The sequence below is a fragment of the Epinephelus lanceolatus genome, chromosome 11 (genome assembly GCF_041903045.1).
Source record: "Epinephelus lanceolatus isolate andai-2023 chromosome 11, ASM4190304v1, whole genome shotgun sequence".
Classification (NCBI taxonomy): Eukaryota; Metazoa; Chordata; class Actinopteri; order Perciformes; family Serranidae; genus Epinephelus; species Epinephelus lanceolatus.
The window spans coordinates 35938151-35962468 of NC_135744.1; the positions used below are offsets into that span (position 1 = coordinate 35938151).

The 24318-nt window shown below is 41.0% G+C and overlaps 2 protein-coding genes across 2 annotated transcripts in view; one reads left to right on the plus strand and one right to left on the minus strand.

Annotated features, from left to right (window-relative positions):
• Nucleotides 1-304: 304 nt before the first annotated feature.
• On the minus strand, nucleotides 305-6160 carry cytl1 (cytokine like 1). The gene is made up of 4 exons (XM_033610760.2): nucleotides 5955-6160; nucleotides 5592-5636; nucleotides 5120-5266; nucleotides 305-598 (listed from the first exon to the last, which is right to left on the minus strand). Exons 1-4 carry the CDS (start codon nucleotides 6105-6107, stop codon nucleotides 554-556), a joined length of 390 nt encoding a protein of 129 aa, XP_033466651.1. The 5' UTR covers nucleotides 6108-6160; the 3' UTR covers nucleotides 305-553.
• Nucleotides 6161-12951: 6791 nt separating this feature from the next.
• Nucleotides 12952-24318, plus strand: part of stk32a (serine/threonine kinase 32A) — a 92728-nt gene continuing 81361 nt past the window's right edge. The window contains exons 1-3 of the mRNA XM_033633613.2: nucleotides 12952-13292; nucleotides 14371-14912; nucleotides 22937-22992. Coding sequence (XP_033489504.1) covers nucleotides 14861-14912; nucleotides 22937-22992 — 108 coding nt within the window. The 5' untranslated portion in view covers nucleotides 12952-13292; nucleotides 14371-14860. The remainder of the gene's footprint in view (nucleotides 13293-14370; nucleotides 14913-22936; nucleotides 22993-24318) is intronic.

Sequence of the window (24318 nt, forward strand, 5' to 3'; positions counted from 1 at the left end):
GATATGTTACCGGCAGAGACGCTGCTCATCGCGGACGACGTCATTTTTCCAAAGTGTTTTGGTCCTCGGAGGCCACCGTAAGTTTGCCGACAGGAGGGGTGAGCACAGGCAAGCAAGTGAGCGCTGCAATCTAGAATCTAAACGCTACATGTCACTGTTTTCAACCCATTTTACACACTGGCCCTTTAATTAAGATGAATTTTGATAAAACTTGACAATATTGTAGTTTGCTGCACGTAACCACTAACAAGCTTTGTGTACTTTTTTTTTTACCCAACATCATGTTAAAAGAGAGTAATGAAAGGCATTTTGATAAAGTTTATTATATGAAATATTTCCTCAGTGAAATTGCATAGGACAGATGTGATAAACCCCATTATAGTCAGACAACAGATGATTAAAATACATTTTTGGTAACATAAGCCATACTTATCATAGATTTAAACTCAACATCAGTCTTGTGTCTCTCAGTGACTGCACATGCTTGAAGAATGTACATAGACAGGCTGTACTGCTGTCAGACTGTTATACTGTTGCCTCAGGATCCAGTATGTCAGCGCTCCAGAGCAGAGCAGTCAAAGATCGTGAACACCAAGTCCTATTTCAAAAAACAAAAAAAAGAAAGATGAAATAGGTAAGGTGTGTGTGACTGCATAAGATCTTTACTCAGAGTTCATATTTCTCATGTTGTAAGCAGCTCAGTTTCACATGCCTTCATATTCAATACATTGTTATCTGGATTGAAACTGTAGAAACAAAGAGAAATCCTCAGCAGAAAATCATCCATATCAAATGCATACTAATTTCCAGCCTATAATAAGAGGTGAACCTATTTCTGTTACTGAGGCTTACTGAAATGGCTGGAGCGAAAGTGAATTAACTTCAACCCGTTGTCGAGACACAGTGGCCCGGTCTGCACAGACAGGTCATGTCAGGCTTTATGGAAAACCAAACTCAGACACACGTGTCCGACTCCACGGTTCAGGAGAGAATGCTCAAATAAGCATCCACAGAGAACTGAACGTTTTTCATAATCTGCATCATAAACCCTGTCTAATCCCATGAAATGACCCACTGAGTGACCCATTAAACGGCAGTCTGTTTGAATGCATTTTTTCAGTTTTCTGTTTCATGGCGGGCTGCAGTGGCTCAGACTTTGGCTCATACAAAGTAGAGGCGTGACTTAAAATATACCTTAATGGACGGTTGTTTAATTTATCCAAGAATCCATGCATGTGGAATTTTGTTGTATGAATCAGGTACCAATAAAATACTTGGCGGTACTTGTACTTGAGTGTAGATGTACAGTGGAAGAAAACAAAATATGGGGAACAAAGAAAAAAAATCATGGGGAACAACGAAAGCAGAGCATGGGGAACAAAGAAAACAAATCATAGGGAACAAAGAAAAAGTATGGGGAACAAAGAAAACAAAGTATAGGGAACAAAGAAAACAAATCATAGGGAACAAAGAAAACAAAGCATGGGGAACAAAAAAACAAATCATGAAGAACAAAGAAAACAAATCATAGGGAACAAAGAAAACAAATCATAGGGCACAAAGAAAACAAATCATAGGGAACAAAGAAAACAAAGCATGGGGAACAAAGAAAACAAATCATAGGGAACAAAGAAAACAAATCATAGGGAACAAAGAAAACAAAGCATGGGGAGCAAAGAAAACAAATAATGAGGAACAAAGAAAACAAAGCACGGGGAACAGAGAAAACAAAGTATGGGGAATAGAGAAAAAGTATGGGGAACAAAGAAAACAAATCATAGGGAGCAAATTAAACAAAGCATGGGGAACAAAAAAAACAAATCATGGAGAACAAAGAAAACAAATCATAGGGAACAAAGAAAACAAAGCACAGGGAACAAAGAAAACAAATCATAGGGAACAAAGAAAACAAAGCATGGGGAACAGAGAAAACAAAGTATGGGGAACAGAGAAAACAAAGTATGGGGAACAAAGAAAACAAATCATGGGTAACAAAGAAAACAAAGCATAGGGAACAGAGAAAACAAAGCATGGGGAACAGAGAAAACAAAGCATGGGGAACAGAGAAAACAAAGTCTGGGGAACAGAGAAAACAAAGTAGGGGGAACAAAGAAAACAAATCATCAAGAACAGAGAACACAAAGTATGGGGAACAAAGAAAACAAATCATGGGTAACAAAGAAAACAAAGCATGAAGAACAGCGAAAACAAAGCATGGGGAACAACGAAAACAAATCATAGGGAACAAAGAAAACAAAGCATAGGGGACAAAGAAAACAAAGCATAGGGCACAAAGAAAACAAAGCATAGGGGACAAATAAAACAAAGCATAGGGCACAAAGAAAACAAATCATAGGGCACAAAGAAAACAAAGAATGGGGAGCAAAGGAATAACAATTTGCCATTTTAAAGGACAAGAGAAATAAATTACACTATTCAAATATTTTTGTAAATATTTGGTACCTTTGAGATGCTTTAAATTTGGGAGGAAACCGTATTTTTTATCTTTAAGTTACATTCTCTGCTATGCATTGTGCCTGGACTCTACTTATTTTTGAAAAGAGCTGCAATAACTGAACAGATAAGTGTCAAATCTATCAGTCCACGCAGTTACAGTCAGTGATGCCCCAGAAATCTTTCCTAAGGTTGGCTAGAGGGGTGGCACACCTACACCAAAAGCCATAACTGAACTTCAGGAATTTAATGAAGCGTTCGTAGTATACAGGCTAGTAGATAACTATGTCAATATCAGAGTTGATCAACTGCAAACTAATGTACTTTGGTTTCTTATTTTACACTTAACATTACTGATTTTCTAATGGACATAAACTAATACTATTACAATTAACATCTTGATTTCCATGACAACCCTGTTTAATGTGTTATGTGTCTGTATATATATATATATATACAGTACAGGCCAAAAGTTTGGACACACCTTCTCATTCAATGCGTTTTCTTTATTTTCATGACTATTTACATTGTAGATTCTCACTGAAGGCATCAAAACTATGAATGAACACATGTGGAGTTATGTACTTAACAAAAAAAGGTGAAATAACTGAAAACATGTTTTATATTCTAGTTTCTTCAAAATAGCCACCCTTTGCTCTGATTACTGCTTTGCACACTCTTGGCATTCTCTCCATGAGCTTCAAGAGGTAGTCACCTGAAATGGTTTTCCAACAGTCTTGAAGGAGTTCCCAGAGGTGTTTAGCACTTGTTGGCCCCTTTGCCTTCACTCTGCGGTCCAGCTCACCCCAAACCATCTGGATTGGGTTCAGGTCCGGTGACTGTGGAGGCCAGGTCATCTGCCGCAGCACTCCATCACTCTCCTTCTTGGTCAAATAGCCCTTACACAGCCTGGAGGTGTGTTTGGGGTCATTGTCCTGTTGAAAAATAAATGATCGTCCAACTAAACGCAAACCGGATGGGATGGCATGTCGCTGCAGGATGCTGTGGTAGCCATGCTGGTTCAGTGTGCCTTCAATTTTGAATAAATCCCCAACAGTGTCACCAGCAAAACACCCCACACCATCACACCTCCTCCTCCATGCTTCACAGTGGGAACCAGGCATGTGGAATCCATCCGTTCACCTTTTCTGCGTCTCACAAAGACATGGCGGTTGGAACCAAAGATCTCAAATTTGGACTCATCAGACCAAAGCACAGATTTCCACTGGTCTAATGTCCATTCCTTGTGTTTCTTGGCCCAAACAAATCTCTTCTGCTTGTTGCCTCTCCTTAGCAGTGGTTTCCTAGCAGCTATTTGACCATGAAGGCCTGATTGGCGCAGTCTCCTCTTAACAGTTGTTCTAGAGATGGGTCTGCTGCTAGAACTCTGTGTGGCATTCATCTGGTCTCTGATCTGAGCTGCTGTTAACTTGCCATTTCTGAGGCTGGTGACTCGGATGAACTTATCCTCAGAAGCAGAGGTGACTCTTGGTCTTCCTTTCCTGGGTCGGTCCTCATGTGTGCCAGTTTCGTTGTAGCGCTTGATGGTTTTTGCGACTCCACTTGGGGACACATTTAAAGTTTTTGCAATTTTCCGGACTGACTGACCTTCATTTCTTAAAGTAATGATGGCCACTGGTTTTTCTTTAGTTAGCTGATTGGTTCTTGCCATAATATGAATTTTAACAGTTGTCCAATAGGGCTGTCGGCTGTGTATTAACCTGACTTCTGCACAACACAACTGATGGTCCCAACCCCATTGATAAAGCAAGAAATTCCACTAATTAACCCTGATAAGGCACACCTGTGAAGTGGAAACCATTTCAGGTGACTACCTCTTGAAGCTCATGGAGAGAATGCCAAGAGTGTGCAAAGCAGTAATCAGAGCAAAGGGTGGCTATTTTGAAGAAACTAGAATATAAAACATGTTTTCAGTTATTTCACCTTTTTTTGTTAAGTACATAACTCCACATGTGTTCATTCATAGTTTTGATGCCTTCAGTGAGAATCTACAATGTAAATAGTCATGAAAATAAAGAAAACGCATTGAATGAGAAGGTGTGTCCAAACTTTTGGCCTGTACTGTATATGTGTGCTAGGCGATTCATTGTTCTTTAAATAGGCTGGTTTTCCTTTTCCCTAAAAAGAAGACAATACAACTTTATTTTGAAGGAGTACATTGATTGTAAGGAACGAAACATTTACAGGGAACAAGGCCTCTAAAGTTAAGGGGAGACATGCGGGTACCCACAGAACCCATTTTTATTCAGATATTTTGAGGTGAGAGTTCAAGGGACCCCTTTGACCCTATTTGTACCCTTAACAAAATAGCCTAACTTTGGGATGTTATTTGGCCCCCAGGAAAAATCCTGTGCATAGTGATTTAATGTGCAGGTGGTATTTTTTTAAATAGATTAATCTATGACGTACTTTTTTCAGACATTGGTCATATGAGGCAATGCATATGAGGCCTGTGAAGGCACTTTAACAAAGGTACGGTACCAATGACAAGATTAATCTCTGTATTCTCCACCAGCTGTCTCACTGTGCTTCACTTAGTGTCCCACCAGAGTTAATCCTACATGATTGCTTCATGGCACAAATATTATGGTAACATTTGAGCCTCATTGTGTTAAACCTGTTTTGTCCGTTTGTCTTGTCTTACCCCGTGACACTTCTCCGACATGATGATGAACAGCTGCCTCAGAGTGAGACCCAGCTTCCTCACGTCTTTGGTGTAAGCGCAGAGGCGATCTCGCAGGCCTTCCACCAGGGAGATGTAGGTCCTCATTTTGTACATCACACAAGCATTCTGCCGGCATGAGTAGCAATTAGTGTCCCTGTGCGTGATTTACAGCTGAGGTCAAAATACCACAGATGTTACTGTAAAAAAATTCTGGGACAGCCGGAGCACTCAAAACAGAGTGTGAAGGATAGACTAAAAGTACAGATCAGAAAACATTTTGTTTTGTTTTTGGTTCTTTGGTTGATGGCTTAAAAGTACCGTCAGAACAGTATCTTGAATCTAATCTCTGGTTACCTTTCAAATGTGTAAATTCCCATATTCAAAGTATGAACAGTAACAAATTCAGTCTAGTAATATCAATAAATCAAGGGGAATGTGAAGTCATACTTACATGGACATCAAGGATGAGATCTGGCATGCGTGCCATGCAGTAAGTCTGGGTGCAAAACAACAACATGAAGTTTCAAAATTCAACATTAGCATAATAATCTGATATAATTTTTATACTCTGAAAAATGGGGTTGATGGGGTTAAACTAAATTGAGGAATATCTGTATTTAGTAAATAAATGAAGGAAGAAAATAACTAATTATAATCTCCAATACTGTCATAAAATATAAAAAAAAAAAACATTATATAAACATCAAAGTAAAACTACAATATGACATACAGGACACTTAAACATTACACAGCTTTAGTGTTAAAGTAAAAATCTATAATAGTGACAACACAGTTTTAAACACAGCTGACTTACAGTCTCAGGGTCCCTCTTCAAATCTGCAGCCCACTGGGTGAGCTCTCGTGCCATGTGCAGCACCTTGGTGTAGCATGTCGGTGGGTAGAAAGGGTAGCTCAGCACCAGCGGCACCAAACACCAAACGAGCAACAAGTGGTTAAAGATCGCCATGACTCAGTGACACCTACTGCACTAACTGAACCTTTGTTTGTTTGTGTCACCGATGCACACATGCAGCCACGTATGCATGTGCACAGATTGGAAACACACCCTCTGTTTACTCTAAAATAATTATGCAGCCACAGAGGAATGACAGACGACAACACATTGTGCCAGATAAGACAACACTTATCTTTATAAAGGAGTCAAAGCAGGCCTGAGGGGATTGTTTTGTCCATAAATTATGATACTGGGAAGACATAAATTAGTGATGTGCCTCAGAAAGGGAGGAATATTCTGTATGGTATTTCTTATATCAGATTTTACTTAAGTAAAAGTAGCAATACGACAGTGTAGAAATATTCTGCTGCCAGTAAAAGTTGTGTTTTTGTTTGTACAATGGTGAAATAATGTATATCACAATATCAAAATAAAATAATTGATGCATACATGTGTAAATTATTTTAATATTGCAGCCAGTCCTGTTAAAACAATACTCACAACTTGGATTCATTTATGAAAAACCCTTTTGATTCTTTGGATCTGAGGCACGTTACAGACAAAAGGAATATGAATAAATTACAAGGTAATTGAGGAATGGACACCTAATTTAAGGTAGCCAACAAATCGGTTTTATACATCCGAAAGTCTTTTATTAAAAAAATAACTGCTTGGCAACCAGACCAGGCATCTAATTGAGACAGGCGTTTATTTGTCAAAATGTGTAGCCACATCAGGCTAGTAAAAGGGACTGGGCATTTAATTGGGACTAGGCTTTTGATTAAAGTTTTACGGCATGTCTGTTTAGCCGCGGCCAAAGGCTCAATTCCAACCCACAGCCCTCTGCTGCATGTCATTCCCCCTCTGTCTCCCGCCTTCATATTATATCAGTCCTATCAAAAAGCCCCAAAAATATCTTTTATAAAAACTGCTTCCATACATTTCATTTCTTTGTATCAGTTGAGTACTGTCTGATAGTTTAAGCAGATTCTGCCCAAAGATTTACAACACATGATAGTGGCTTTGGTTCACTCCAGTAGCCACAGTCTCAAGATCCCAACTCAGTATGGAGCACCTTTGGAATTGAATTGCTGCTGCTGTTTTTTATTTTCTTCTGTACATGTTATTTGCTGCTGCATGCATTTTAATTTAAAGCACACTGAGTTTACACACTGTAATGAAATGTGTTGCCTGAAAGAATCCAGGCAGCCCTGAGGATGAAAAGGGATCAGATCATTCAAATGTTTGACCGTAATATAGAAAGAGAAAAGCTTTAATATCTTGTACTATGATAGCTTTTTTCATAATGATGCATTACTGCATTGGGGAGCACGGTGGTTTTGATGCTTTGACAGTAACGCTGATCATAAAAGTGATTTATGCTGTAAATTATATTCCCATAAGACCCTTTCTGCATTAATACTGGCTGCTGTCATGTGATGTGATGTCATTTCTATCCACTAGATGAGGCTAATTTCATAGATCTAAACTACTTACAGCTTCCCGAGCAGTCTCAGCGTCCATCATGTTGAAGTTCTGCAAATTGTTTTCATTCTTTATTTCAAAACTTAATCTAATGAAACCAGAACTTATCTATGACTGATTCTCTTTTCAGGCAAAGAACATTTTCAATTACAAAACTAGGACAACACTGGCACATGCTGAGGCCACCTGCATGTTAAGTAGCTGCACTCCGTTTCTGTCCAGGTGTGATATGACACCGTCATCACTCATCTCATCCAAAAGAAGAGTACAACTCCTGATGGCGTCGAGCGCTCGATAAGGGATTGGCCTGCTTTTGAGTGATGCTCGTCACTTCTCGTGGGCTGTGTCGAGAGTTGGAGGTCTGTCCCCCGCCGCCGTATGAAGATGGATGGCTCACACTGAATGTGTCTTGGCATGACAGAGAGGAAGAGAAAGTGCGGTATGCGCCGTAAGCATATCTCCAGTCCCACAGTCCCACCACTCAGCCATGCTCCTCTCGACCTTGGCCTGCTCAATTAACAGGGGACGCAGGTGACAGGCTTTATAATGGACGGATGTGTTTTACAGTAAGTAGTTAATGGCCACAGAAGTTACTATATGATGAGAGACTGGACTACAGAAATCTGCCCAAAGACTGCAAATTCCAATGAGGCAAGCACATACTGTGGGTTTAAAGCCCTGGTTATAAATCACAGAGCTGCTGTGAAACTGTATCATCATGTACTGTGTGTGAGTAATCTTATATTTGAGGTTAACTTCATTACTTAAGTTGTGACATGCTTTGTATGACCTTTATGAGATGATAGGTAAAGTCACTGGGAAACACCTTATATTTGCTACTCACATAGAAAGCTGTTCAGACCTACAGTATATGGTGTATTTTTACCAGCTGTAACAATGTTGGGAAAGCTGGTATTGTTTTCACCTTGTGAGTCTGTGTGTGTGTCATCGTGGTAAAATGTGATCCAGGTGACACCCACTGTAGCAGGAACTACCACAGAAGCTTCAAGTTTTGAGTATCTAGCTAAGTGTTTGTCTTGTTGTCTGTGAGCAGATTGTGTCAACACAATAATGTCTCAACTGTATAAGACGCAGTCAAAACACTTTACAGGTGTGTAGCTGAGGCCAAATGAAAGCCAAGTTTGTAGATGGGCGTGGTCCGAGCAAGGGCTCCAGAAGTAGGGGAGGTAACCTAATTTTTCCCACACCTGCATTACAGGCAAGATGGAACATGGTCCTTATACCATCAGTTTTGGCCCTGTCCCTCAGTGGCTAAACTGTGGGATAAGATATTTACATGTCTCTGTGATACACATAACAAAATATCAAACTCTCTCCATGTACTGCTTTTTTAGGAGTCTTGCCAGTGAGCTCACCACTGTCTGGATCCCAGCGTGGGGCAGTGGCCCTAGCTACACTTACTGCAAGGAGGGTTATTCTGCTAAACTGGAGATCCCCTGACACTCCATTATTGACACTGGGTTAGAGACCTATTGATGCCTTTGAGTTTAGAGAAGATCAGATATTCACTTACGGGCAAAGCAGACCTGTTCTCAAGGATCTGGGACCCCTACAAAGCTTATTTAGCTAATGCTGCATTTTAACTCCTTGTGACTTTATTTTTTTGTCTCTCTCCTCTTTTAAATTCATTTATTATTGTGTTTGTTTTCCTCTGTATTTTATTTTGTCCGCTTGCAAGCCATGTTTTAGCTTGCTGTATAATTAATTCTGCTTAACTTCTAGCCTGTTCTTACACCTTTATTGTTTTGTGCTTGAATGTCTGTATCATTGTATGACAGTTCTGATCTATGGACCTGTGTTATGTTCTGTAAAAACTACAAAACCCAATAAAAACAATTTACAGAGGTGGGCTTGTTAAGAGGTAGGTAAGGGGACACTGACCTGCACTTAACATCCTTGGCTGACATTTGCTTTAAGTCGCAGATCGCTGTATTTTATCTGTGGTGATCCAACTGCAAGATTGTCTCCTGTAATATACAGTACAGGCCAAAAGTTTGGACACACCTTCTCATTCAATGCGTTTTCTTTATTTTCATGACTATTTACATTGTAGATTCTCACTGAAGGCATCAAAACTATGAATGAACACATGTGGAGTTATGTACTTAACAAAAAAAGGTGAAATAACTGAAAACATGTTTTATATTCTAGTTTCTTCAAAATAGCCACCCTTTGCTCTGATTACTGCTTTGCACACTCTTGGCATTCTCTCCATGAGCTTCAAGAGGTAGTCACCTGACATGGTTTCCACTTCACAGGTGTGCCTTATCAGGGTTAATTAGTGGAATTTCTTGCTTTATCAATGGGGTTGGGACCATCAGTTGTGTTGTGCAGAAGTCAGGTTAATACACAGCCGACAGCCCTATTGGACAACTGTTAAAATTCATATTATGGCAAGAACCAATCAGCTAACTAAAGAAAAACGAGTGGCCATCATTACTTTAAGAAATGAAGGTCAGTCAGTCCGGAAAATTGCAAAAACTTTAAATGTGTCCCCAAGTGGAGTCGCAAAAACCATCAAGCGCTACAACGAAACTGGCACACATGAGGACCGACCCAGGAAAGGAAGACCAAGAGTCACCTCTGCTTCTGAGGATAAGTTCATCCGAGTCACCAGCCTCAGAAATCGCAAGTTAACAGCAGCTCAGATCAGAGACCAGATGAATGCCACACAGAGTTCTAGCAGCAGACCCATCTCTAGAACAACTGTTAAGAGGAGACTGCGCCAATCAGGCCTTCATGGTCAAATAGCTGCTAGGAAGCCACTGCTAAGGAGAGGCAACAAGCAGAAGAGATTTGTTTGGGCCAAGAAACACAAGGAATGGACATTAGACCAGTGGAAATCTGTGCTTTGGTCTGATGAGTCCAAATTTGAGATCTTTGGTTCCAACCGCCGTGTCTTTGTGAGACGCAGAAAAGGTGAACGGATGGATTCCACATGCCTGGTTCCCACTGTGAAGCATGGAGGAGGAGGTGTGATGGTGTGGGGGTGTTTTGCTGGTGACACTGTTGGGGATTTATTCAAAATTGAAGGCACACTGAACCAGCATGGCTACCACAGCATCCTGCAGCGACATGCCATCCCATCCGGTTTGCGTTTAGTTGGACGATCATTTATTTTTCAACAGGACAATGACCCCAAACACACCTCCAGGCTGTGTAAGGGCTATTTGACCAAGAAGGAGAGTGATGGAGTGCTGCGGCAGATGACCTGGCCTCCACAGTCACTGGACCTGAACCCAATCGAGATGGTTTGGGGTGAGCTGGACCGCAGAGTGAAGGCAAAGGGGCCAACAAGTGCTAAAACACCTCTGGGAACTCCTTCAAGACTGTTGGAAAACCATTTCAGGTGATTACCTCTTGAAGCTCATCGAGAGAATGCCAAGAGTGTGCAAAGCAGTAATCAGAGCAAAGGGTGGCTATTTTGAAGAAACTAGAATATAAAACATGTTTTCAGTTATTTCACCTTTTTTTGTTAAGTACATAACTCCACATGTGTTCATTCATAGTTTTGATGCCTTCAGTGAGAATCTACAATGTAAATAGTCATGAAAATAAAGAAAACACATTGAATGAGAAGGTGTGTCCAAACTTTTGGCCTGTACTGTATAAGAATAATGAAGGACTGTCATATTGATGGCTAAGGAGATTTAAAAATAAACAAACAAAAAAATCCCATAAAGCACAATGTGGTTTAGACTCACAGTCGAGCACAAGAGAGACATTAGTGTCCATTGTTCCTCCTATATAATTACTATTTCCATATAAGTTAAAGGCTATTATGAGACAGCAGGCTCAGCTTGTCTATAAAGAGACTGTCCCGTACCTGGGGGGATCATCAGGTTGAAACAGCATTGTTGGCAACTGGCCTCACAGAAGTGCTTTTAATCAACGGGGCAAACCAGTATCAGCTCTGGGGGGCGCTGTTTCAAAGCTGATCATGACCTCTGACTCCATGGTGGCAACGTGAGAGAGAAGTATTTCCTGCAGATGAATTAAAAGTAGAGTATTATTAGAAAGTGTTCAAATGATACTTTGTGGAAATAACAGCATTAGATGTTGTTGTTTTTTAACACAAGACACGAGCACAAGATCTGTGAGAACAGACAACTAATACGGCTGTTGATATGTTGGCAATCAGCTATTAATTTGAGGCTATAACAGAGGATACAATCTAAGGAGATTAAAAAAACACAGAGCACAATGTGGTTTAGACTCACAATCGAACACCAGAGACACATTAGAGTCCACTGTTTCTCCTATATAATTACTATTTCCATATAAGTTAAAGGCTATTATGAGACAGCGGGCTCAGCTTGTCTATAAAGAGACTGTCCCTCTCCTAGGGGCGCCACCAGGTTAACCCTTTTAAACCTGAGCAAAGCAGAAGAAGAAATTACCCCCCCAAAAAATAGAAAAGAAATTAGCAAAAAGGGAAAATTAAAAATAAGAAAATTAATTAAAAAAATAAAGCAAGTTAAAAACAAAGAAATAGAGAAAAGAGTGCTTGAAATTCTAATAATTCTGCAACATAATTTTAAAATGTAATAATAATAATCATTTTAAATAGTGTTCTTTTTTCCTAGTTTTTTTTTTTTTTAAATAATTATCTAAATCTATTTACCTTTTTTTGCAGTTTTACCAGTTTTACCAAGTTGCTTATTGTCTTTTTTCCCATAGTTTTGAAAGAAATTTGCTGCGGGTTTGAAGGTTAAATACTTGCAAAAGGTGTCTGAAAGCAGCACAAGAAAAGGTGATGTTGCTTCAGGTTTCAAAGGGTTAAAACAGCCTTGCAGAATTGCCTTTCATCAATGGGGCAAACCATTATTAGCTCTAGGGAGCACTGTTTCAAAGCTGATCATGACCTCTGACTCCATGGTGGCAACATGAGAGAATTTCCTACAAATGTTAATAGATTATTATGAGGTAATTTGAATATTTAAGTGATACTTCATATAAAATAACAGCAGTGGTTTATGATTTTTTAAATACAAGATAGAGCACAAGTTCTTTGGGAACAGAAAACTAATTAAGCATTAATACTTTAGCAATCAGCTATTAATTTTGGGCTATAACCCAGAAGACAATCACTACAGTGGCTGAGTTACTCTGCAGTGGCTGACTGACTTTACATTGAACTTGTAGCAGTGACAGACACAATAGCTTCTCTGTAATATTTCTATAACATAATGTTCTAGTAATTTTATTAGTGTGGAGTCTATTTAGGCTTCTCTCCATGCATCTGGGGATATAACTTCAGAATAGTGACTGCTACTGACAGGGAGACCTCAGCCCCGCAGCTACAGCAGATCAGCCTAACCAGCCTATGAGACGTGCCTCTCCAGACGCACGGTGGTGGCCAGCGCATTACACAGGCGGCGATGTGGAGGTCAGTCGCTCATCAGTGCAACGCGCCGAGCAGTTTCCCCCCTTAAACCCCGTCTCTGCTCCCTTTGCCCTCCTGTCCTCCACACACAAGGCATTTCGCAGCGCACTCCGTCGGCGCATCCCGCAAGTCACGTCTCGCTGTGTGGTTCCATTTTTTGTCTAGGGGTGGCAGGTGTCCCGGTGCGTCGTCGTCCGAGCACCTGACAAGTGATGCTCTGAGCTGCACTGTTGCTCCCCTGTCGCCTCACATGTCTGCAGCAAAACCAACCTGGAGATGGTCCCATGCTCAACTCACGTCCAGAGGTAGGTGTCCACACAGCACAGCAGCCGTGTATGGGTGCATGCAGAGGAGGGGGGGCACTTTCCATTCAGCGCATGTTTGTCCCATTTGGTCAGATAAGGGGCTCAGAGCACAATGTCCTCTGCGGGGAGCTCAGCACTGCGGCTCCCTCGCACTAGTTTTTGAATATTTCATTTCATTTAATATTTCATCAGCCCTAAAGGGACGCTCCGATATGCTGAGGTGACCTTATCATACAGTGTGAGAATGACATTCATGACAGGGTTTCCCCTAGCGGACTAAATGTTGCCACAATGACTTGAAGTTTGTCTGTTTAACCCTTAAATGCATCTCAGCTCATTCTCCTTTAAGGTATTGCAATGAGAGGAGCTGACAGTCAGTTTTAAAGGAGAGTAAAGCAGAGACATCAATACTGAATTGTCATGGGGAACTCAAATGCCATTAAAAACTTACTTTAAGACAGTCTTACTCCTATAGGATGGGGCTAGTACAGGAGTATAAGATGCACACGATTTATTTTTATATGTATGTGTTTCATGAGGCAGCACTTTGTTTTTATGTGAGACAAAATAGTAGTAACTCATGGAGTCTCACGTCCTGAAGAGGGCAGCCTGAGGGATTCCATTTACAGTACACAATGCCAGCAAACTATAAATCAAAAGCCTCCAATTTTATGCTCTTAATGGGAAAGCCCATCATGCCATTCATCACACATGCAGTGCAGACGCTGCTCCACTGGGACGAGTGTCTGATGGAAATATAGAAATTAAATAATTGATAGATGACAGCTGAAGGAAGAGGAGGGAAGCAGAAGGGAGAACTGAGTGTGTAAAAATAGTTATGAAAGTCATTTTCCCTCCTGCTGGCCAATCAAGTTGATTTCTAATCAAGTCAATGACACTTTTTTTTTATTTTCAATATCTAAGAATATCCTGCAACAATCTTTCCGTTCATTATTAGATGCTGTGTGGCTTCATGCCTCAGAGGCTCTATTACTTTTTCCTCCCTCTCCCTCCCTCTCACTGTCCCTCCTTCCCTCACTCTGCTGGTGGTGTCATGTTTTCCTGCCTCCCCTCACAGGTTAGACTCTCCGTCAACAGAGGGTCACAGCCACAAACACATCACCCACCCTCCTCCTCCTCCTCCTCCTCCTCCTCCTCCTCCTCCTGCCTGGCGAGAGTCGTCCGTCTGCCTGCATTCATCTGAACAGCAGTGAGGACAGACGGGAAACTTACACTGTAGTGGAACTGCCTGTGTGTGTGTGTGTGTGTGTCAGCGCTTCAGTGCCTTTAGTGTTCCCCCAAGCCCTCCACTCTGTGTGTGTGCAATGATGTGTGGTAGAGTCAAGGTGGAAAGCTAAGAGGAAGACGGGACCCGATCAAGTCAGCAAAAGTGAGCCCGGCTGCTGCGTATGTGTGTGTGTCAGTCCAGCACGTGAGACTGTGTGTGTGCGTGTGTGTGAGGGGCTAGTGTTGACCAGGCTATGAGTGCGTCTCAGAGGGAGAGGCCGGCGTTGGATGCTGAGTTGAGCTAAGGGAGCAGAAGAGGAGAATCTGTAAGAGGAGCAGCCATGGGGCTCGGACAGTCCAGCAAGGTTCCGGTCACCGAGGACACAGACGAGGGTGAGTGAGAAAACATTCAACAGCATTCTTATCTGACTTTTCTTTCTTTTTTGTTTCCCTACTTTTGTGAGCTCAGATCTAGTGAGGATGAGCAGGGACAATGGGTATAAAAGTTGTGAGCAGGACTCACTGCTGTTGACTGCTGTGTCCCAGGGTGTCCATCTTTTCTGCAGCCGTATAAATGTGTTAAGCTATTTCCTATTAGCTAACAAAATTAAGTGCACTTAGAGTAAATGGATCTGACTGATGTAATGCTGATTCAGTCTGCCACTGGTCTAGAAAAAAGAGGGAATGCCACTTGATGTAGTCACAGTTTGACCACAGAACTGTGTACTTACACGGAGATACACATAGTAGACATAAACAGTTCTTAAAAATATTTATGGAACTCTTCTGGACATTTTTCTCTACTGTTAGCTTTGCTGGTGAAGTCTTTATATTTATTATTATTACAAATGGCCTGAATCATGCCAGGTTATTATCTTAAATTCTTTAGTCATCAAGGTCAGCATCAAAAGCAGCTATAACTTTGATTGGCAAAGCTCTTAGTTTGAATTTATTTCCCTTTTTCTTTGTGACCCGAGTAGATAATACAATGTGAATTTATTGATCTGAGGTAGACTCTGAAATTAATTCCACTTTGGCTGTACCCCAAGAGCTTCAAATAAGTCACATGAGTCAGTGATTTAGTCAGGAGTGAGGTGGCTTTCCCAGGTGTTTCCTTACCGTAGAGGATTTTTGTCTCTGTGTGGCTGCTATCCATGATGATCTGATACTTTGCCTTTTATTAAGTTGTAAACTGTAATATCGTTTTTCAGTTTAACCCATGTGACAGGTTCGTATTCCAATAATTATCATTAGAATATTTCTTTGTTTGCTGAGTGTTTCATTATTCTGTGACAAACCAATTTTTTCTACCCAGCTGTGTCAAATAACAGCATTGCATCTTGATGAAATCCATATCTGCGGCTTTCTCTTTTTCACTGGAGGCAACCAGTCTCCCCCCTCTATCAAAGAGGCAATCATTATTCACGGTTAACCTGGCTGCTTAGTCATTTGGCGTGCTGTTCTGGAAATGTCACTCATAACAGAGTGTCTCTGAACTCTGAGTTAATGCAACAGTGCACCTTCCTGACTTCTCTCTCACAAAACAGCGTGGGCGATTTCACCAAGGGCAGGAGAATAATAAACACAGAGACGCGCCGTTTTGAATTAGAAAAAGAAAAAAAAGAGGCCAGCTCACTGGAAACAAAGTAATTCCTCTCAGTGATGAAACTGGCGTCTGACACGGGCAGGGTTCTCCCTCTGAGGTCGTGGGAAGGCGGGTCACTGCGCGTCGAGTATATGTCGTGCGCTCACTCACTCTGAGTAGCACTAAAGATGCAAATTAAGTTTTCACTTTACACTTCAGGAACGTTAAAGGTCGCCTCAAGGTAACGTTGGCCGCAGAGGTAGAAATTTATGTTTGTTTGTTAATTCAATGGCAAATACTAATAAATGCTGACATTTGGAAAATAAATGCTCGATGTACACAAATGGTTAGCTAATGCTCATTTTCAACTTCAGCTCAAAAACTTTGAAAATAATTGATAGTAGTAAGCTATAAATCAAAGTTTACTCATTTATAAACATAGCTGAGCTCCAACCATCTGGCCAAGTTTGCAGAAATGTGCCACTTTTCTACACACAACCTAATTAATATTAGTATTGAAACATATTTATACACAGATGAGAGATTGTGACTCACCTGATCATTAAATGACGCTCTTGTGGCAGTTATAGCTACATGTTAATTTGTGACATTTTTATAAACCTTGCTTTTTATTTTTGTGGTCTATATTGTAAATAAAATAAAAAAGCAAATTAACCCATACCTACAAAACAACCTATACATAAATATTTCACATTAAAGTCAGCAGTCAAAAAGTTGTCCAAAAGGAGACACTATAATACTATTCTTATAATTAAATTTCATTTTCTCCAAGAAAATATATAGAATTTATTTGCAGAATAAATGAGAGTCCTTTCGTTGCTGGAGTCAGGTCACACTCAATCCATATAGTTGATTTACAGAAAGGTGTGTGCGTGAAGGTGAACTCTGTCAAGACATGTTTATCTCCCCTGAGAGTGATGTGTGTGCCACATGTGCTCCCTGATGTGCCACGTACCTTTCCATCTTGTGCAACCAGGAGGCTCTGGTTAATGGACGGACCCTGTTTACTGCTGATCATGCTTTATTCACAATGCGGTGGCACATGGACCCATGGGTTCTGTTTCAGTTGTCAGAGCAACAGCGCGAGCGCTGATGTTCCAACGTTGGTGGGTCTTTAAGTGATTTACAGGCTTCTGTGTGAGAGGCGGAGAGGGAGGGGGAGACAGAGGGGGACAGTGCGTCCACAGTGAGACAGGCTGATGTTGAAATTGACATTTGTGTTTTCTGAATAGAAACACTTGAACTACAGGAGAAAAAAAAACAGAAAAAGTTTTCTTTGTCATATACAACAAAGAGTAAGACACATCTTGAGTGTCAGCTGGTTAAACTCAGTTTAGTTCCCACCCGCTTTCTGTCATCACTTCCCATATACGATACCATTCCTGTTGTGATATAACCAAACCTTTCATTTACATGTTCGTCTGTTTCTGTACAACTGAATGACTAATAACAAGTGATCTGAGGGTCTAGTCTCATAAATGCTACCTGTTAACCAGGCAGAGACGTTGGTGCATTGAGTGAGACGTCAATCAAAGTCACATTTTATGACTGCGGAAAAAAAAAAACCCACAGCAATGAGCCACAGTGTCGCACTGGCCGAGATGTTCCTTCATTATGACCATGATAATGTCTGACACTGTACCCACTCTAAGATTTCTGTGAGGGAGGGGGATTCAGTTTTCACTTTTGCGCCTAAATCTAACGTCACTTAAGTCCAGGCTGATGTGTAGCCATACCAATATACTTATTGTGCCAAAGTTTTAGGAGTGGAGTGGAGCAAAGTAAAAACAAACTGCAATGTCATATACATTGAGAAGACATGTTGATTTAAGATCAGCTTCGAGAGCCACATCGATTTTATCTATCACACATGCCATTGTTGTTATGTCCTCGTTGGTTACAGCGCACTGCTGGACAATGCTTGGCTACACCTTGACAATGGCATTCGTCTCGTCCGTGACGCTGATTGGCTAATGGAGTCCTCATGTTCATTGTTTGTTTTGTTTGTTAACCGAGAAACCGCTGTTTCATGTCACAATGTCAGACGAATCAGTTAACCTGAACTCGGTAGAATGGGTGGATTCAAAGCCCAAGACAAGACAAACACTAGTTTATATTGATTCAGTCCTACATACACTATTCTGCTGCCAGATTACTCACAAAGGCACCAAATGTGTGTTAATCCACTGCTGAAAATAGTCCCAAACAAAAGAACAATTTGCTGTAAACTCCTGTTTGAGTTACATTTATTAAAGACGACAGTGCCTCGTGTTTTTGATAAGTTACTGAAGCTTTTTTAAAAATGAGATGATATATTTGTGGCCCATTTTTAGATATGTGTGTCTTCAGTAGGAATCAATGTGCTTGGGCTGAGTGCAACAGACAAGGCAGGGAAGTCAGAACGTGTTTCGAAACAGACAAACACATTGTCGGTTTTCATCTTTTCATGGGATGTGTTCACGATAAGAAAATATACTGAATAGCGCCAGCCTTATGCTTCAAAATCAAACTGTCTTCTTAACTTTACTGCGACACACACTGTGAGCTCCTGTCACAATATTCCAAGCGCTCATTTTTTTCTTGTCCGCGTGAAAACTTGCAGCTGGTGTTCTCAGGTTTTCCACTGCAGACATTACAAGGCGTCAAAATCACTGGCGTAAGCTTAAGTTAAAAGTTACGGGTCTGAGTAAATATTGTCTGCCCAAAATGTACGAGCTGTGAGAGCATAAAGACAACCACCTATGTGTCTGTTTTTGAGTAAATGAGAGGGGCAAAAAATGAGAGCATTTATCAAACTTCGTTGGCTTAGTGCGGACGTACTCTTGGACAGAGATGCACAGAACTTCTGACAGACAGAGACAGAGAGATACAGACATACAGTACTGCACAGTCATACAGAGGGCACGAGAGACTGTGTGCGCCTCAAACTGAACAAGCGTGATGACTTCAATCCAAACTGATTAGCATGTGTCAGTCAAATCCAAATTGACTAGCAGATGAGTTCCTCGGTCAGACGGTTTCCTCAGTTAGTTTAAGCCACGAAAAAGGCTGTCAATGTGTCAATTCCACTCATGTGCCGATTTCAATCATTACACGCTCTGTTACTCATGTGCCTGTCATTTAATGCAGCACATTAAACCATTCAGGGTTCTGCTGGTAAAATGTGACAGTCTCCATCTCACCCCCCTCCCACTCTCTCTGTGTCTGCCTCCCTTTCTCTCTCTGTCTCTGCGATCACAGAGCTCTGCCCTCTCATCCACGACCACAGCTGTCTCTCTGAAAAAACCCATCAGAGTAGAATCTCCAAGTAGCTCAGCAGGAAAATAACCATGCTGATCTGGAGTGTCTGTGTGCATGTTAGGTATATAGCATCTGTAAGTCCATGCATGTGTGTGTGTGCGTTATAAAGCGGGCGTCATATGGTCCTTTTCAGAGTAGGTTGTGTAAACACTCCAACACAGATAGTGTGAGAGGAGGAAGTGCCACTGATACATAACATTAACTGTCACATCCAATAGATCTAGTGACTGCAGGCGGAATCAGAGTGTGCATGCGTGTGTGTGTGTGTGTGTGTGTGTGTGTGCACGTTGTGCTGTTGCAGGAGAAGCAGGTAATGCTGGTGTCTAATTCCCGCGTGTATTTTGGGGAATGATTGTGAACGTGTACAAGTGTGTGCATCTGTGTGTGTGTGGTCAGGTGAGAGCAGAGAGTGGGCAGCAGCTGTTCCGTCCTCGGGGAAACGGCAGAGAGGGCAAACCTCCTGTCCTGGTTGTCATGGCAGCCAGAAACAAACAGCCCAATCCGCTTCCAATTGGCGATAAATGCCGCTGATAGATGGAGGAGAGTGAGATAGGGAGCTCTGGTTAAGGTTGTGTGTGTTTCCAAGCTCATGTTCAATAAGTGTGCAGACGAGAGAATTTTTCAAAGGCTGAGAGGATATTGAGCTGCCGAAAACAGAGAGATACAAATCTGTCTTTTATTCAGTGGGAAAACATGCAGTGCTCATAAAAGACATCTTTGTGTTGAGGCTTATTTTAATTCTCTGCTATATAAAGTCAGTGACCTGTGGTTGCCCTGGAGACCTCCATCTGCTTCAGCTTGACTGTCTGCATTGTTCAAATGAGCTGAAAGCAAACCTCACCGTGAACCTACAGTAACAAATCCTCCTTTTCATGTATGTCTATAGTGCTCATTCCATTCCCTTATATCCAGTATCTCATTTATTTTTCTCATTACATTTGCACAAAGCTGTTGGATAAACTCGTCACTGACTTACTTTCACACACATTAGTTTCATATATGTATCTAGTGCTATATTTTATATTTCATGTATGTAATTTATCTTTATTACAATGTGCTTTTATTGCTAAGCCGACCTGTTCTTTCATCCAATACATTTCATTGTACTGATGACCCCGTGATAACCTATGAAATGACACCGTACTGACACTTAATATTTATCTATTTCCATTTATAGTGTTCTAATGACCCAGTTTCATTTCAAAGTGTCATTTTAGCCCGTGTGTAGGCTACAGTTTGAAGCTGAAATACGCAACTTTTCAAATGCTTAAACTATAGCAAATATGTGTATCTAGTGTTGATCTTGTAAAGCTTTATCAACTTGTTTTAAAAGTGGGGTAGAAAGTACACTGTAGCCGCAGCGGCCCAGGTTCGAATCCAGCCTGTGGCCCTTTGCTGCATGTCATCCCCCCTCTCTCTCCCCCCTTCATGCTTACCTGTCCTGTCCATTAAAGGCAAAATGGCCAAAAAAAAAAAAAAAGAAAGAAAGAAAGAAAGAAAGTACACTGTAATTTTCAGAAAAAAACATTTTGGATATCAGGTCAGAACTTGTCCATCTTCAGTCTGATATTGGGTCTACTTTAAATAATTCCTGAGGAGAGGAGGATTCGATTTTCCCTAACCACCTAACTTTATCCTAAGTCCACACTGATGTGTCACCATGCCAACATACTTGTTTTACTGAGCCTTTAATAGTCAAGCAAAGTGAAGTAAGACAAACTACGATGTTGGGCGATACTGCGAAAATGTGTTGATTTAGAACAGCCTGGATAGCAGTGTCTATCTTGTCTATAGCGTTCGCCATTGTTGTTATTAATCCTTATTGGTTCCACCGCACCACTTGACAAGAACTTCACAATGACATTAGTTACACCCGTGGCATTGATTGGCTAATTGAGTCAGCCCGTGAAGCTCACTGGTTGTTTTGTTCTTTCAACCCCTGCAGCCACATCACTTTTCGTGTGCTGCTTTCAGATGCCTTTTGCAAGTATTTGAACCTTTGAACCTTGAGAAGATTGATGTGTTTTCTTTAAAAAACATAGGTAAAAAGGGGACGGGCGAGTTGGTTAAATGTCCCACAAATTGCAATTTCTTTTTACGATTTAGAAAAAAATAACTAGGGAAAAAAGAGAAGAGCTAGGGAAAAACTATATTTCTAATATTATTATTATTACATTTTAAAATTACATGACAGAATTATCATAATTTTTAAGCATCACTTTTTTAAGGTAATTTCCTTGTTTGTTTGTTTGTTTGTTTGTTTGTTTTTTGTCCAGTTGTCTCTCCACTGAAGCCATTTGCGTCCCCTGGGCAAATTCTAATGTCACGTCCGCCTATTGCCCGCCCCATTATTAGCTGCCATAAAACTCTATCCTGATGGCTATGTCTCTACCCTGGAAATCCAGAGTTCTCGCTAGAGCACAATTTGAATTTGCTCAGCGAGTCACTTTGGCAATCAGTAATGATGCTCATTACCCATGCCCTTGTAGCCGAGCTGCACCAATCTCATCGGTGTATCTGATATAGGCGGGCCAGAGGTGAGCTAAACAGATGACGACAGCGCTGCAACGACAAAGTCTGGAATCAGTCAGTAAACATTGCAAGATGGCTACGGATGAACACCAGTTGTGTGAAACAGCTTTGGCCGCTACAATGAACGAGTTAGACTTTGCTTTCTCTCTAAAAGAGGTACAGAAGACGGCGCTCTTTGCAAGAAGGACGTTTTTTGCTGTTTTGCCAACTGGATATGGCAAGAGTCTTATCTACCAGTTAGCTCCGCTGGTAGCTAAGCTCTGGATACTTCACCCCGTGTATTGTTCTGATTGGTCATAGTGTTATCCAATTGCATGCAGTGATATTTACAAATGCATGCTTGGTGCCACCCCTCGAGTTGGGCCATTTTCATTACTCATGGCCAGACCCTAAATCTTTCTAGATTTGAGTCTGGATTTCCAGGCTACTATGCCTCCACAGTGGAAGTCCTTTGCTGCCAAGATATTTTATGGATCGTAAAAGCAGTACCAGAAAAGCTTTCGTGGAAATTTTCTGTTATTTCTCAGCCTGTTTAGTTCAGCCTGTTCACACTATTGATCAGCTCCCGCTACTGCAAATCCCTCACCAAGTGTAGCTGACCCACGAATGACCCTGACCCTTGCACTTAGACCTGACTGGATGACAGTGTCACATCAGGTTGGAGGAATTAATTTAACCACAGATTTCTTTTTTTCACATATTTTCTAACAGGGACATTATTATGCTGTTCAATTTCAAACAAATGTTCGGCTATTAGTCATGGTAAAACAGTCAAATTTTTATTGAGTGTGTTGTTCCCCCCTTTGTCAATAGGTGCTGTAGCACCCTCAGCACCCACTTCCCCGTCCCCATGGTTTCATGTCATTATGCCAGATGAATCAGGCAACTTGAACTCAGTGGAGTGGGCAGATTTAAAGGTCTGGACCCTGGCTACTGTTTTGTATAGATTAACAGAGATTTCTACTCTTCTGTCTTACAGTGAATTTCGACCACTTCCAGATCCTGAGGGCAATAGGAAAAGGAAGCTTTGGAAAAGTAAGTCCATGTTTGTGTAAAGTTTACCCATGTTACGCAGATATTAAGTTGGTTAAGCTTTATGATACTGTATATGATTTTAATTAATATGAAAAGAAGGACTAGATTAGTATCTCATGCAAAACAAAAATAAAATGACAAAGAAATAACTCAAACAGGTCAGAACTAAAGACATAGAAAGGACATTCTAACACAACAAAACTACTGGCACTGACACCAACACATACTCCAGGAGGACATTAGTGTTGCTCAGGAGTCCGCATATCCAGTAAGTTAAAACACAAACTTTATATGTAAAACAGATCCAATAATAAAAGGCCATTCATAAGAGACGCACTTAAAAACAATACCAATAAAACTGGCAATACATATGAAAGAAAACTTTAATGATTTTCAAATGCAGCCACGACCACAGGATGCATCCAAATATCATGTTGTTCATGTGATTCTAGAGCTGCAGCTACTTTTTAGTTTCATTACTTATTAATTTGCTTATTTTATACATTATTCATTTGATCTGTGATATCATCAAATATCTTGTTTTGTCTGGGCAACACTCCAAAATCTGAAGTCATTCAATTTATCATTACATTAGAAAATAAAGCAGCAATACAGTGGCAAATGCATACCACACAGTTCAAGAGGTTTACTGTCATAAACACATTAAAAACCTCAGCAGTTTATACCACACAATGAAATGTAGAAGCTGGAAGCAGGGGAGGTCAAGCACTTCTGTTTGAAAAATGACTTCAATTATTGATCTAATATCAAAATAGTTGCACGTCAGGCACAACATGTTAAAGACAATATACCACATCCCCTCCGTCAGTCCAGTATCATCACACACAGCCCAGTAAAGCCTTCCAGTTTAATTTGCGTGAGCCCGACCAACAGCTCCACAGAAACAAATCTGAGGTGATAGCAGTCATGTTTCCTCTCGCTGCTAAGCCATGCAGTGCAGAGTAATTCACATCGGCACTCACAGCACATGCGAGCACATATAGCGATGCACATGCACGCTCACATGTACACACTGCACACAGACCCACAAGGCATCTACACTCTGTCCAACAACAGATAAGCAGTCTAATCATAGTAGATGGCAAGCTGTTCAATGGGAGGAGTGATGCGATCAGGGTTTGGCTGATTAACCATGCCAGCTGGTCCACAGATCACTCTCTTAGATAGCAGTAATCACTGGCTTATTGACGCTTGAAGCACAGACAAGCACGACTACAAATAAATATGGGGTATTACTCCTCTGCATATTGAAAATAGTGTCCATTCTCAGACGCATTGTCAAAAGGGGGCAATCGCGTAGAGTTT

Bases quoted from the DNA above. Each gene is read 5' to 3' on its own strand.
- cytl1 (XM_033610760.2), bottom strand. From the start codon at position 6,107: ATGGCGATCTTTAACCACTTGTTGCTCGTTTGGTGTTTGGTGCCGCTG. The intron at 5,637-5,954 runs GTAAGTCAGCTG...TTTTGCACCCAG, and splicing joins TGAAGAGGGACCCTGAGACT to ACTTACTGCATGGCACGCAT. The intron at 599-5,119 runs GTAAGACAAGAC...TTTTTGAAATAG, and splicing joins TGTCGGAGAAGTGTCACGGG to GACTTGGTGTTCACGATCTT.